Genomic DNA, 14,000 nt, shown 5'->3' with positions numbered 1-14,000 from the left:
GCTGTGCGCCTCCATTTCCAGCAGTTTAGTGTATATGGCAAAATTTCTTTATGATCCAAGGAGGAAAAGAGGGATGATAGAGAGCGCCAGCCTTTGGGTCGGCCGCGTGCTGCCATCACTCCCCTCTGCGGTGGGGGCCCGGATGGAGGGGCCTCCGGGATGGGTGTCGGAAGCGTGTCGGCCCCTCCTCATTATCTTCCTATTTATGCTAGCCTACTCTCCCTTCTCGCTCCAGCCGGCCTTGTCAGAGTCCCTCATTTGGAAGCTTAATCATATCAGCGAGCTTACCGCATTGCATTTGTAATGACTTGTTTACCAGTCTGTGCCGGCTCCCTCTGCCAGACTGGGCTCTCCCTAAGGACAAGGGCCGCGTCATGTTCTTATCTGCCTCTCTTCCTGCTCCCACACACTGCCTGGCACAGAGCAGGCCCCAGTAATTGCATGTGAACCTCAGGCCGTGTGACTCTAGTCGGTGCCACAAAGGTGTCTCTGTCCACCAAACAGTCCCTAAGCTCCTTGAGAAGAGGGCACACGTCATCTTCCCCCTCGCCCCTCTCAAGGGGCATAAGGGGACTGATCCATCAGAAACTGAACTGCATTAAACCATGAGTAAGAGATAATTTGGGTAATTTGGACATGCGTACAGTTACCTGCCTTGCCCCCCTCTCTTTGGGAAGACCAGCTCTCCTTGACCCTTAACTGCTGTGCCCTGCCCGTCCCTCCATACAAGGTCAGGTACAGGATCCAGATCTGGCCACATAAATCCCCAGTGATTAGCTCAGGAAGAGACACATGACCCCAACCAGGCCACCAAAGTTCAGTCTGGGGACTTGGGTGAGGGTCGGGCAGAGTGTGGACAGGCAGGGAAGGTCCCAGGGGAGCTGCAGCTGATGACCAAAAGGAAAGAGGGGCCAAGTGATGGAAAGAAACGATGTCCTCATGGCATCACCCATACCTCTGGACCCGGCCAAGCCTGCAGCAGCCACTGCCTTACATGAGATAATGAAGGGTTCTGTTCAGGCCAGTTTCAGTGGAGTCCCTTTTTCCTACACCCAGAGTCCTTCCTACCCCTGCGTGCAGAGCGTAGAGCGCCACCTCCAGTGGCAGCACTTCAGCTAAGACAACCAGGGTGTCTGTCTGGGGATAATAAAAGCTTGCAAAGAGAAACACTGCTATCGTACTGGCAGACGCAATTCTGTGAGCCTTCTCATTTTATCCTGGGAGTCTGGACTGTGGCCCCAAATCCCACACTAAACCAGAAAGGACTGAGAAATCCATCTCTCTGCCTTCTGTTTATAATGCAGAGCAAAGACGCCGCTCGGCCTCTCACTAAAGCCCTCACATATTACTGTTTGCTCTCTTGAGCTCCCGGGCGGCCTGAGCTTTCTGGGAGGTAGCTGAGTAACACTCAGGGCTCAGCAGCCTGCAAATCAATTAATCTCTTCTGCAAATTGCTAACCGGGTCTAATGAATTGGCTAGGCACAGAGGAAGTCCTGCGTGGCTTTGTGTCCTTTGCAGTGACAGAGCTCTCTCAGAGCAGACTGAGACGTCGTGCCTTGACTGAGGAACAAATCTATTAATATTGGGAAAGAACATCAAATTGAACCCAGTGGACTTAAAGTTTGGTCAAGAGAAACTCACTTCTCTGTGATTTAAAAAAAACAAAAAACAAAAACAAAAACAGTCTTGTCATCCCTCCATGTTCTTCCCCACTGGATAAGACCAGCCTTCCACACGGTCCATCTGGGCAGTGGCCCCCCAGTGAGTTTCCGCGTGGGGTGGGAAGGCCACGCTCACCACAGGCACCACAGGTAGCACCTTGTACCCATTAAAGGGAACTTTTTTAAAGTTGGAGAAGATCAAGGGAAAGAAGACGTACTCTAAAATGCTACAGCTGGGCATGTAAACGGGGAAGCAATCTGGGGAGATCTATCCGAATTGTGCAACGCCGCACCCAGAGACCCAGCAATCCCTCTTCCCCGGTCTCCCTAGAGAAACCCCTGCTCAGGCCAAGGAATCTGAGCAGCAGGTCCCAGGAGCGGGATGCAACAGTGAAAGGCTGGTGATGCCGCACCCCCCCTCCCCCCACCGCCATTAGCACGGCCCGTAACTCAGAGCACTCCCACCTGGAGAGGCTCTGTCCCTATCTGCAAGATCCCTATCTGCAACAGATAGGTCTCTGTGTATTTATTAACAGTGTGGAAAACTATGAAATGTGGTTGAGTAAAACAAGCAGCAAGTTGCACAATGAGACGTACATGTGGCCGTTGCATTAAACACACGCGCATGCACCTGCACAGATAACCAGCTGGCAGATGCACTCCAAACAGCAGTTTTATCTGAGGGGTACTGGGAATGGGGGCGGGGGAGGCGGTCAAAGCGAACATTAGCCTTACCTACCGCACCCTGATGCGTTAAAGGAAGCATCATTCATGCTTACACACATAATTAAACATTAATAATTCACTATTTTATACCTCTAGGCGGAGCATCAATTTTCCCGAGATCTTTTTAAACACAAATGTGCCCAGCCTGTCTCCAGGGCCTTCCAATCAGTCTCCTGGGGTCCACCCCATCTGCCAGCATCCTTGCTCCACTCTGCGCCTGGAGTGATCTTTTTAACGCCTCCAGCAAACAGTCTCCCTGCTGCCCTCCTCCTTGCACCCAAATCCTTCAGCGGGTCCCCATCTTCCTCAGAAGCAAGATCAACCCCCACCCCAATGTCTGCAAAGCCCCAAAGGGCACCCACCCTCTCCCACATCCTCTCATGGCACCTGGGCTCCCAGGACTTTCTCACCACCACCTTCCTAGTGATAGGCTCTGGGGCGCCGTCTGGGAATCTCAGAAATGCAGAGTTTGAAGCTGCCTGGGAGGCCCCTGGCAGCCCCTGGCCCCCCCCCAAGGAGGCTGAGAAGGTACGGGCTTCAAGGAGGGTCTGTGAAGAAGGTCATCCCATGGCCTCTGCAGCGGATGCTGGTGAATGCAGAGTTTAAATCTATACAGGTCAAGGCTTTATAAAAGTTAAGGGAACACCAGATGAGGACAACACAAGCCGCCAATGGAGGTCCTTCCTTTTGTCAAGGAAGGGGTGTGACAGCCAGCAAAGTCCCAGGGAGAGGAGACTCACAGCTCAGAGTTACATAAAACTGCATCACACAGTGAGAGAACAGTGCTCTTGGAGTCCCTCTAATCAAGGAAAGAAGAACGTCTCAACTGGGTGCTAACGCCCCTCTAATGCCCCTCAAGACTTCACACACTCTTTCCAGCAGAGGGGGCCTTCCTAGGGCTCCTGGCCCTCTGCCCACAGCAGACCGGAGCTAGAATTTATTTACCACAGAACATTAGAGTGTTTTTATCCTGTGGTACTCTCTTAATGGCATGTGATGTTGGCTTTCCATTTTCAGGGGGGAGAAACAGTTTCTCTTTAAAATAAATGTATTTGCGTTTTTGGTGAGTGAGTGTAAGGATAACACGAGCAAACATTCACACAGGTGACATGCAGACGCAACATTTCTAGAGGTGGCACGTGAATTATGTGAATGTAGGGAACACTGCTGACCACCAGCTTTATCACGCGGGCGGCCCCCAGCAAGTCGCTGACGCCCCTCTGGGTCTTCCTTTCTCCAGTTGCAAAGGACATGAAGAGTCCCTTATCACTAGTCTGCTGGGAGAGTTTCTAAAATCTCACTGTGAAATGTAGCCCCGAACTTCACCGTGTTTACAGTTGTAAGCCATGCCAGCTGCAGGAAATTGCAAAACCATAAACACAGTATAGTTCTTATGGTTCAATAAAACATTCCCCTCAATCAACATGACTTCGGATGTGTCATCCGGGCACAGGGCCACGCTCGGCTCCTCTTCAGTTCCCAATTTTAGTCTGTGTACCGGCAGAAGTGGCACGACTACCAATATGCCTGGCAAAACCCGAATAATTAACCTCAACCACATCAATGTTCCCCATTCAGTTCTGCAAAATATATTTCTAAGGAAATATATAAGAGCACTCTTTATACCACAGAATGTTTTAATGTATCCCAGCATCAGAGTAAATAGAACAGGTCTTAGTTAATGGAGCAGGTCCTTTTAACACAAAGGATTTCAATAATAAAAAAATAAAAACTGATATGTCATCAGCTACAGAGAAAGGGATGTGCATATAAACACGAAAACAGGGCAAACCTAATTATGAGATTCTTTTTTGCAGCCCAGGGTCAATAACTGTGATATTAGGCAACCGGTAACAGGGCTGCATGCTCATGGGTTTTAAGCTCCCAGAGACTAGAAAGTCCCACTTGAAATGCAAACAGAATTCAATGATGTTGTGTTCATCTCCACTGCGCCCTCCATTCTGAAAAGAAATATATTCATTTCAGAGCAGCGACCTCATTAGGAAAAACGCATCGGGAACTGGGTAACCACAACAAAAGAGAATCAGTAGCTGCTTTCGCTCAGGGGGTGTCATCCACTTTATATGGATGTGTAGGTTTTTCAATTGCTTTTTCTAATGGAAAAATAACCTTCGAGTGCGAGCACGTGCACCACACACACCTGTAAAACTTCTCCTCTTAAGTGAGACCCCAACTTGGGAAGTAAACAGTAAAGAAACCAATGTGCCGCCCGGAAGACACGACTCCAAAATCTTACTCCCCACTACAACAAACCACTCCATCCAGACGGCGTAACAGTTTCAGAGGCTTAATGCTCAAACCAAATGGCATATACTGCATGGCAAAGCAAGGACACCATGGTTCCTCATTCCCCTCCCCAGAGGGAGGGTTTGTTCTTGATCTTCGAACAGCCAGGACACACAGCCTGCCTCTTTTCTTTCTGTCCTTTACCTCAGGGGTCCTCAAACATCTTGTGCATGAGAACTTCTGCTCAGAGCTACAGACACCAAGCACACTCTCGTAACTGAGTTACAGGATTTTCAAAGATCATGTTGCCCACAGGTTGTTTTAACTAAAGTGCTGGCTTTGGCAAATCTCCCACTTAAGATTTGGTCCCAGCGTTGTGTGAGAGGATCCCAGGTTACAAGACATCCAAGGGAGCATCCTCAGGTTCAAAGTCACTGTCTGTACCTCTCCTGAGCGTCTATCTGTACAACAGAGGTGGCATTATACTGACAGGTGACCCTCCAGGTTGAAGATGGCGGTGCCACAAAACTGCGTCCAGCAAAGCTAGGGGGAGAAGGGAGTTTCTTTTTAGATGAAAAAGTTTCTTTTATGCCGCTTAGCTCACTGCCATCCAAACCAGACACCCACTGGACTCTTCTGTTGTAGATGCCTCTCCAAACACAATCGGACATGAGACCCACCGGCTGCCTGCCCCTTCCTTCATTCTCCAAGAAGCCTTTGGGTTGGTTCTGATCACCCTTTCAACTGGGTGATCAAGGTGACTTCCTTCTGTTTGCTCAGTTGTTCACGGACACAGTGCTAGGCACGGGTGCAAAGGCAGAGATGACCCACCAGCTTGGTAAACAGGGCCCTTATTAACGGAGATCACTGCCACTGGGGAAAGGCCACCTAAAACAAATCCATTCACCATGGGGACCAAAATTTCACCATAAATAGTGGGGAATTAAGGACTCTGAAAACTTATCTTGAAACCGAAAGCTGCAAAAGTAAACTGATAAACCAACAAAGATAAAATAAAAATAAGCCTTCCTGGCAAACTGTGAGCTAATTGTTGAAATCAAAAGAGGTTTATCCAGTGCTGATGGGGGCAAATTACATTTTTACACAAAATTGTAGAGCTATTCCGTGAGCTATTCTTCAGTTTACATTTACTCTCATAGGAAGATCAAGAGGGACTCCTCCTCGCCAATATTATAGGGCCTCCTCAATTTTCCCAAGGGGCTTTTCCTAACTCTCCAATATGCACCTCACTCTCTTGGAATTAGCCTCCTCAGATTTCTCTCATCTATTTGTCACCGAGTCAGACTGACCTAGTCAGTCATTCTGTCAATGAGCTTCAATCGATGCAGTGCTCGCTTCCATCAACTTCATGAAATTCCACGGACTGACTATCATTTGTGCTTTCACTTGGCAATCAATTTACATTATATTGTGAAAGTTAATCTGAAGGGCAGCCATGAAAGCTAATGCTGAGAGAGAGAGAGACAGGGAGAACATGGTGTTTAAAAGGGGTCTAAGTTTATAAGCAGTCAGTCTACTGGAGAATGTTCTCATTCTGTGGCAATCCTTGCCTCCCCGGGCAACCTTGGACTGGGGTGTCCCATAAGAAAGTTTGGATTAAAAGGTCTTCCCTCAAGTAGATGTGTGCTCTTCTTGGGATATTCAATGACTTGATATCTTTTATGAATCCCTTCGATGAGGAATCTTGAGCTTCTGAGATTAAAGCCACCTAACGCCATACCTCCACCGCGATCCTGCACATGGCAACGAGGAAGGAAGTTCTCCGAAACAGCAACACTCCTGCCGATGGTCACCGCTGCTACTGGGAATTCACTGCTACTTGATATTTAAAAAGAGACTTCTAGATTCCCCTACCCTCTTGCTGGAAACTTGGATGGGCTGGACCACTGGATTCAGGTTTAAAAACAGACTAAGTTCTCAGGAGAGTCTCAAAGACTCCAATCACTCTGAAATCTTATAAATTAGGTCTTTATCCTTCCTAACTCTTCTGGCCTTCTGCTTGCAGATGACTTCACTGCCAAGCCATCTGTTAATTGCAATGATTAGTACCAAGCTATCAGAATAGTTTAAAGAAGAGGGAAATTAAGCATCCTTTTAAAAAATATTTTTCAGAAACATTCTCTTCCTCTCATCTTTATAAATTGTTGACAGGAAGATTCACCAAAACTGAAGAGGACAAAGACTCGGTTATGATACCTTCTTTCCGCCCCCAGACACATGTATTCATGCCTATTTATTTGGAGAGGGTCACTGATTCTAGCTGACTTATAAGGATCAGGGCCAAAGGTTTTCCCTATCTTTTAATGGGGACGCTCCCCCCAAAGACCACTCTCAATTTCCTTGTTGCATTTCGTCAAGTTCCCCCAAAGTTACAGCCCCTCGGGTCACTCAATATAGATAACTCCATCATCGTCCTGCTGTGGAAAACAGGTCCTCCCCTCCACACACACCTCCAGCAAAAAAGATACAGCTGCATACATTCACAAGCACACTCGTGCCCAGGTACGCACGCACACGCACACACACACGTACACACACACACACACACACACACACGGACGTGGCGAGGTCAGCTCCTTCACTCAGAAGCCAGCCCTGATCTCTCCATGCAGGACCTGCCAGGTCAAATGATACAAGAAAGCTGTTTGTAAAAATGGTGGGTGACCGAGGCCCATCCTTGGGTTCCTTTGAAGTAATGGCACTTTGTCTTCAAACACCCGACACTCAGAGTGCCTGTCACTCCACTGTGAAATATTGGTATGGGCAAGTGGTGGCAATAAAATCCCCGAGCCCCTTTGATTTCCAGGAGGTATTTATTTTAATGCACTCTACCACCCTCCGATGCGGTGTCCATCATGACCTGTCCACCCTGGGCTGGCTGGTTTACCCAACCAGCCGGCCCTATTCCCACTCTGACACTTCAATAAGGGAGAGGGGATGATTAATACTCCCTGGGCCAATGCTTAGTCCACATCCCGCAGGCTCACACCTGCTCTTAATGGACATCCTCCATGTTCTTCCTAATTGCGGGGGAGGGAGCCCTTTGAAAATGGGCACCAGTGACCCAGGCCTCTGGCTCAATCTGCTTCTCAAATAATAAACACGAAAGCAGAGACATTTGTCACCACTTGGGCTGTTGCCGGGGCATTATAATACCCCTGTGTGGGGCCACATCCCAGGGGGCGTTTGAACTATGGACTGCCTCTCCTTTCTTAGCTCCACGTTCAGATTGTGTTTCTGATTCTTTTTGTTTGTTTATTTGGGTCTGTTTTTATCCACCACTCACTGTGCCCCAGTTTGCTCTGAGGCTTTGGTATGAAAAGCTGCTGCTGAGATAAGAAGTAGACAGAAGTAGGATTTCACCCAACATGGAGGGGGTCTCCAGATCCCCTCCATAAGTCCACACAGGGGAGAGCAGGACCACCCCCCCCAGGCCGAGAGAAGCTTTCAAAGGGAAGAAGGGGGTGCAAAGGACAGTGACAGGTGAGAGGCTTCCCACCTGGTGTCTCTGCTCACACAGGAGCCCCTGTGCACATCAGGAAGAGGCACCCACTTCCACCCGCCGGCTGTGGCAGGGAAGGAGGGAGGAGCTGGGGCTCCCGTGCTTTGGGATAACAGCACCATAGTCAGAGGGCAAGGCTGAACAAACCGGGTGGGAACTGGACCACGGGCCCTGTGAGCACAATCCACACAGCCGTACCTGGAGGGCCTGCCCACGCCCTACCCCTCCTGCCTCCGGGTTTCTCCCTAAAAAGAAGTTAATGGGTCCCCTAGCCCAACACACGCATCCTGGTGTTGATGTTACTCGTAGCTACTGGACGACTCTTCCCCCAAGTGTGGAATATGTCCTGCTGGTGGTGGGCTGGTTGACTCCGGCTTAATGATTATGTATTGGTTTGGTTTCAAACAGAACTGTCCCACCCAAACTGTGCACACAGTAAGAGCACAGACAATGTGCCTCGCTGAACACTGAATGTCCATGTGTGCCCCTGCTTTTCTCACTTAGAAACATGTTTTTAGGTCACCTCTGTTGGTTCACAGAGAGGGGAAAAATTGAAGAAGTGGTACAGTGATTGAACTGTGACCCCCAAAATGATACGTCCAAGGTCTAGCTTGCACAACCTGTGGCTGTGGCCTTTCTTGGACAAAGAATCTTTGCAGAGGTCATTAAATTAAGACTCTGAAATCAGCCTGAATTTAGGATCAGCCCTAAATCCAATGACAAGTATACTTATAAGGGAAAAGAGGGGGAGATTTGATTCACAGAAATACACAGAGAAGTTCATGTGCAGAAGGAGGCAGAAGCTGGAGAGAGGCAGCCACAAGCCAGGGGATGCTCAGAGCCACGAAAAGCTGAAAGAGGCAGGAAGGCTCCTTCCCTAAAGCTTTCGGAGAGAGTGTGAGGAAACTGGCCTCCATAACCGTGAGAAAACTAACTTTGGTTGTTTTAAACCGAGTTTGTGGCAATCTCTTCCGCAGCCATAGCAAACTAGCACAGGTGGTAGCCAAGTGGGGCGCCAGCTTCAGTGGCTGCCCCTGGTCCCCACTGGCCCCAGAGCACACTGGCCCATCTGGGCTCCAACTGCCTCTCCAGAGTCTGCATTCTTGCCCCTGAGCTCCTACTCACCAGTCCCCAGTCCAGCAAGCCTCTGTTTTAATCTCCCTACATCTGCATTTCCAGACGAAGCCCTATGTCTCTCGAGAAAACTCCACCTTTGGGTCCCTCCCCCAACACTGACCTTGTCTTCTGCCAACCACAGAAACCCCACACTCAGTTGGCACTCAGCCCCTGCCCGTTTTTATGCAGGTATGCTTATCACGCTCAGCAGACAGAAACACTCAACATCCATCATCCACTGGAGAGGCTCGCGGTGCCTGCCGCGTACAGCGGCTTGCCTGACACGCACATTGAGCCCCTGGGCAGGTAAAACCTTTACCAACAGCCTCGCTGTGCAGACACAGATCCCGAGGGGGCAGCTAACTGACCTGCTGTGTCATCTGTAATCCCCCATGTGATTGCGCAAAGGGTGAAGAGCTAGTCCACCGGTCTGTCTTCACCTTGTACCACAGAGGGATTATTTCTCTCCTCTCGAGCGCACAGCACAATGCTCAGGAATATAAACGTGGCAGCTGGGAGCTTCCAGCAGCAGCCTGATTCAGCCCCTTTAAGGCAGTGGGAAGAGAGCTGGTGGGAAGGTTCTGCCGTTTGGGACAACTGGCAGCATTCCAGTTGGTTCTGTTTGGGGAGTGGGTATCCCCAAGCAACCCCTTGGGCAGTTCCCTTGGCTGTATCTATTTGAGAAGGAGGAAAGTCAAGGAGTTGAGGATGTGGGCCTCAGAAGTGAAGAAAGGATCAGCTGGGCTCCCTGGGGCCTTTGGGCTACCACCCCCCACCTCACCCCAGCCTCCCCCACACCATCTGAAACCTCAGAGGTCCTAGCAAAGACAATGCTTTTCCTGGCCAACCCACAGAGCAAATACTTACCTTGATTTAAATTATCACAGAGAAACAAAAGACAAATCCTTGTCCCTGCCTACAGGAGAGGGTTTGGGGGGGGGGAGGGGGCACTGCAGCTACACAAAGGTGGAGGTGGAGGCGCCCCAGCCAACTGTCCCCGGGGAACCCAAACCTCAGCTATCAGACACAGCCCAGGGTCAGCCCTTGAGCCAAAGAGAAAATAATCAGCCACAAAAGGACAGTAATTCAGTCACCACTGGCCAGATGGGACCCTGTAGCCTTTTCACAGATGCTCTTCATTTTTCCCAGTCAACACCTTGCAAAGGAGGCTCAGGCTGGGCCCATCGCTGCCAGGGAGGGGGAGAGACAGAGGGAGAGAATGGAGGTCTGGAGAAGTGCAGCAATTTGCCCTGGTTGCCCAGTGATTACAGCTGAAAATAGTCCTTTTTCCAGGAAGCACTCTGCACTAGTTCATCCATGATTTATTTCTGAGCATGACGAAGCATGCGCCTCTGACGCCGTCCACGTAAGCAACGCTCCCTGCAGCTCCCACGCACACTAACTGCCCATCTTTCTATTCCGACACTGACCCTCGGGTCCCCCAATGACCCACTGCAGCCTTGCCATGGCCCTGTGGAAAGAATCAAATGAACCTCCTTTATAAAGACGGGGGAGAGCGGAGGCACCAAGAGTTCTGACTCCTGTTCCCGAGGTCCTGGAGGAAATCTGTGCCCGGCACAGGGCGCAGCACATGGCCCAGCACACGTGGCCAGGACTGAAGGATGTGTCCTGACTTCTCCATATTCTCGCCCAGTATTCTCCCCACTAGTTTGGGGTCACGCTGACAGTCTCACAGACATCACACCTTTGTCATAATCCCGTCAGGCTCCCGACGGCAAGGACAGCTGGCTCCCGCCCATTCGCATCCCCAGCCTCTATGAGGGGCCCGGCGCCTTTGTGTGCCCAGCTTGGATTCACCTCCGAGGAGAACATTACCTGCCATTTCTGAAGGAGGCTGCCTGCGGGTCCCGCGTGGGCCCAGCCCCTCAAGTGGGGGGAGGTGGCGGTCTTTTCTCAGCACCCTGAGTGGCCTGCGAGGTCCGCTCCCTCTCAGCTGAACGCGGCTCTGTAAGAAGCTCCCTTTGTACCTGCGGGACAGAGAAGCAGGTGTGCAGCAGCCCGCCCTGACGATAGACGCCCGGAGGCCCACGCACACGTTTACAAAGGCGACAAAGGCGACGCTCAGACAATAACCCCGAGCCCCTGAGGGGTCAGCCTAGAAACTCCTTATCCTTCCTGTCCTCCTTTTCCCCTCTAGGACATGGAGACAGGAGTGGGACCTGACCGTGGGGCTGCTGGAGGGACCACATGAGATGGCGTGCACCGAGGGCTTCCTGTGCTACTTCGCGCACAGCACGGGCTTACTGAAAGCTAGTGGCTGTCATTAAATCCTGAATCACACAGTTCTGACTTAATAAACACGCAGCTCCGTACAACAGCGATGACGGGAACGTTCCACAATCGCACTGACCACGTGCGGCTCCTGAGCATTTGACACGTAGTTAGTGTTTCTGAGGAGTTGGGGTTTACTTTATTTCATTTTAATGAATTTAAATAGCCATGTGTGGCCAGTGGCTACATACTGGACACTGTAGGCTTAGAGGGTCTACTCTGAAAAAATGGGCACCATAGACTTTCCATCTAGAGAAGCCGTTTCGGAACATCTGGTCTAATCTCCAAAACAGTATTCACATCCCAGTGGGAGGGCCTGGCAAAGTTGAGAAAGAAAATACTGGAGCTTATATTTATATTTTTCTTCTAGACTTTCTTGTATCTGTTGCTGTATGCCCTTTATAATATACATAACACATCAGTAGAGGAGAACGTGTGTGTAATCTGAGTAAACAATTATGCATTTATTAGGATATGCAACCAAACGTGCAACCAAAAACAGACCAGCCAGCTGCCCCAGTGCCACCATGTTGCAGGCAAAAGCACCATGACGCAGAGCAGCTGCTCTGAGCCCTAAGACGTGCAAGACCGTGTAGCCAAGTGCAGCCAGGCCCCGGATCCAGTGCTCCGTACCATTTTGCGACAGGCCGCCATCAGCGGTCAGCTCTTCGAAGAGACCTTTGTGCTGCTTCTCTCTGCCCAGTGAAGCCACGAGAACGCCCTTTCTTTTACAAGCCTCAGTTTACAAGAATTCTACTCCCAGACACTCTCTTCAGCCTGGGGGGAAGGTGAGGCGACCTGCTTGGCCATTTTCCTTTCTCATTTGTCTGAGCTACCGCCAGCCTCCAGCTGCAGTCCCCTGGAATCGCCAGGGCTGCTCACAGAATTTTAAATAAGATCTGCAGATCGCTGTATTCTCTTAGGCACTGATTTTTATGGCATCCAAACAATGAGAAAGTGACTTTTTGTTCATCCTTCCTGGAGTCCATGTTTGGGAGAGGCTCCGCTCACATGGCCCTGCTGCCTCCCTGGCCTTGGGCAGGAGCTGTCATTCCCCGGGGGTGCCTGCCTTCTTCTTTGAAGCAGTCGTCCCTGCTTGTCAAGTCCACAGGTTCCTGAAAGAGCTATCTGAGCGGGGTAGGGAGCTAATCACAAGCCCCTGAACCAGTCAGGGCTCCTGCTGGGCCTGGGCAGAGATTGATTTCAAAGTGTAGAGACAAAGGGAGGAAGGAGGGTGGGGAGGGTTTAGGGAGAATTCTTTTCTATGTGCTGCCGGGTCACCTTTACCCCAAGTCAGTGGGTGACTGCCACAAGCTTGCAGGTGTTCAGAATGGCACAGTTTGAACTGCTGGGAGGTTTTGCTTTTGGAAAACGGCCTAGTGACGGACTCTGCTCAATGAAAACCACTAGGAGACTGTGGGAGAGTCCCGGCCCCTGAATTCAGGTCTCAGAAGGTGGAATCTGGGCCCTTGTGCCCTTGGGGGAGCCCAAGTAGATCTTGGCTTTGCCTTCAAACAACATTTTGTTCGGTCATGGGCAGGGTCTGTTGCTCCCTCTCCTGGGTCCTCTCACAACATTCCGCAAGCAGCCCCTCCCGGAGCATCAACTTCGGGCAGGAACATGCAGGGTGCAGCAGAGGAGGCAAGCTTGTCCGCATCACCTCCTGCAGGTCAGCAGACGCCAGGAAGACCCGTCTCAAGCACTTTACCCGGCTGCATGTTGTGTTCCAGATGCTGGGATGTTGACTGCTAATGCCTCGTATCTACCCCCTTCTCAAAAGGGCTGCCCTTGGCTGACAGGAGCCATCTTGCCTGAAGAGGCCTGGGGGAGCTTGCACATCTCCGAGGAAGGACCCTTAGCTGCTGACTGACTGTTGCAGGGGGTGACAGCTTAGGCCCTTTCTCTCTGAGCAGGATAATCTCTGGTACATCGCACATTCCAGACCTTTCCACAGGATCAGACAGGACTGGATACTCAATGCCAAATCTTGCTTAGTCCTTCCCGTGCCCTGGTCTGCTTCCCTCACTCCTGAGAGGCCTCCCTCTGCAAATCACCTGTCCAGGAATGCCCATCTCAGGCTCTGCTTCTGGGGAGCCCAACCCCAGACACATGATTCTAGTGTTTCCCTTCTCCTCTGACTCCCATTGGCCTATCTCCCCGAGACACGCTCACTCAAATATGTCTGACAAACACCCTCAGATACACAAGGACCCTTATAAATAGGTCCTGTCGCTTTTGTGCATGACATCGTCCCACAAGAGCCATTCTTTTTCTCACTGTGGCTGTACTGGAGGTTATCTTTACAATCAATCTAGGTGCCCGTACTTATGTCTAATTTGCTGTGAGCTGACTTGTAGAGTGGTTCACAGGGTTCTTAATAAACTGCCATTTAAAGCCCAGATTTTAAATTGAACTCCTACCCTCGGTGTACCCC

At 50.5% G+C, this 14,000-nt stretch overlaps 1 protein-coding gene across 3 annotated transcripts in view; it reads right to left on the bottom strand.

Annotated features, from left to right (window-relative positions):
• ZNF831 (zinc finger protein 831) overlaps positions 1–14,000 on the bottom strand; it is a 95,372-nt gene that overhangs the window by 37,641 nt on the left and 43,731 nt on the right. For all 3 annotated transcript variants that reach the window (XM_040638538.1, XM_040638535.1, XM_040638537.1), the window contains one exon: positions 11,111–11,262. In XM_040638538.1, coding sequence (XP_040494472.1) covers positions 11,111–11,262 — 152 coding nt within the window. The remainder of the gene's footprint in view (positions 1–11,110; positions 11,263–14,000) is intronic.

The sequence above is a fragment of the Ursus maritimus genome, unplaced genomic scaffold (assembly GCF_017311325.1).
Source record: "Ursus maritimus isolate PB19 unplaced genomic scaffold, ASM1731132v1 scaffold_22, whole genome shotgun sequence".
Taxonomy (NCBI): Eukaryota; Metazoa; Chordata; class Mammalia; order Carnivora; family Ursidae; genus Ursus; species Ursus maritimus.
This window is presented reverse-complemented; position numbering and strand designations above follow the sequence as displayed.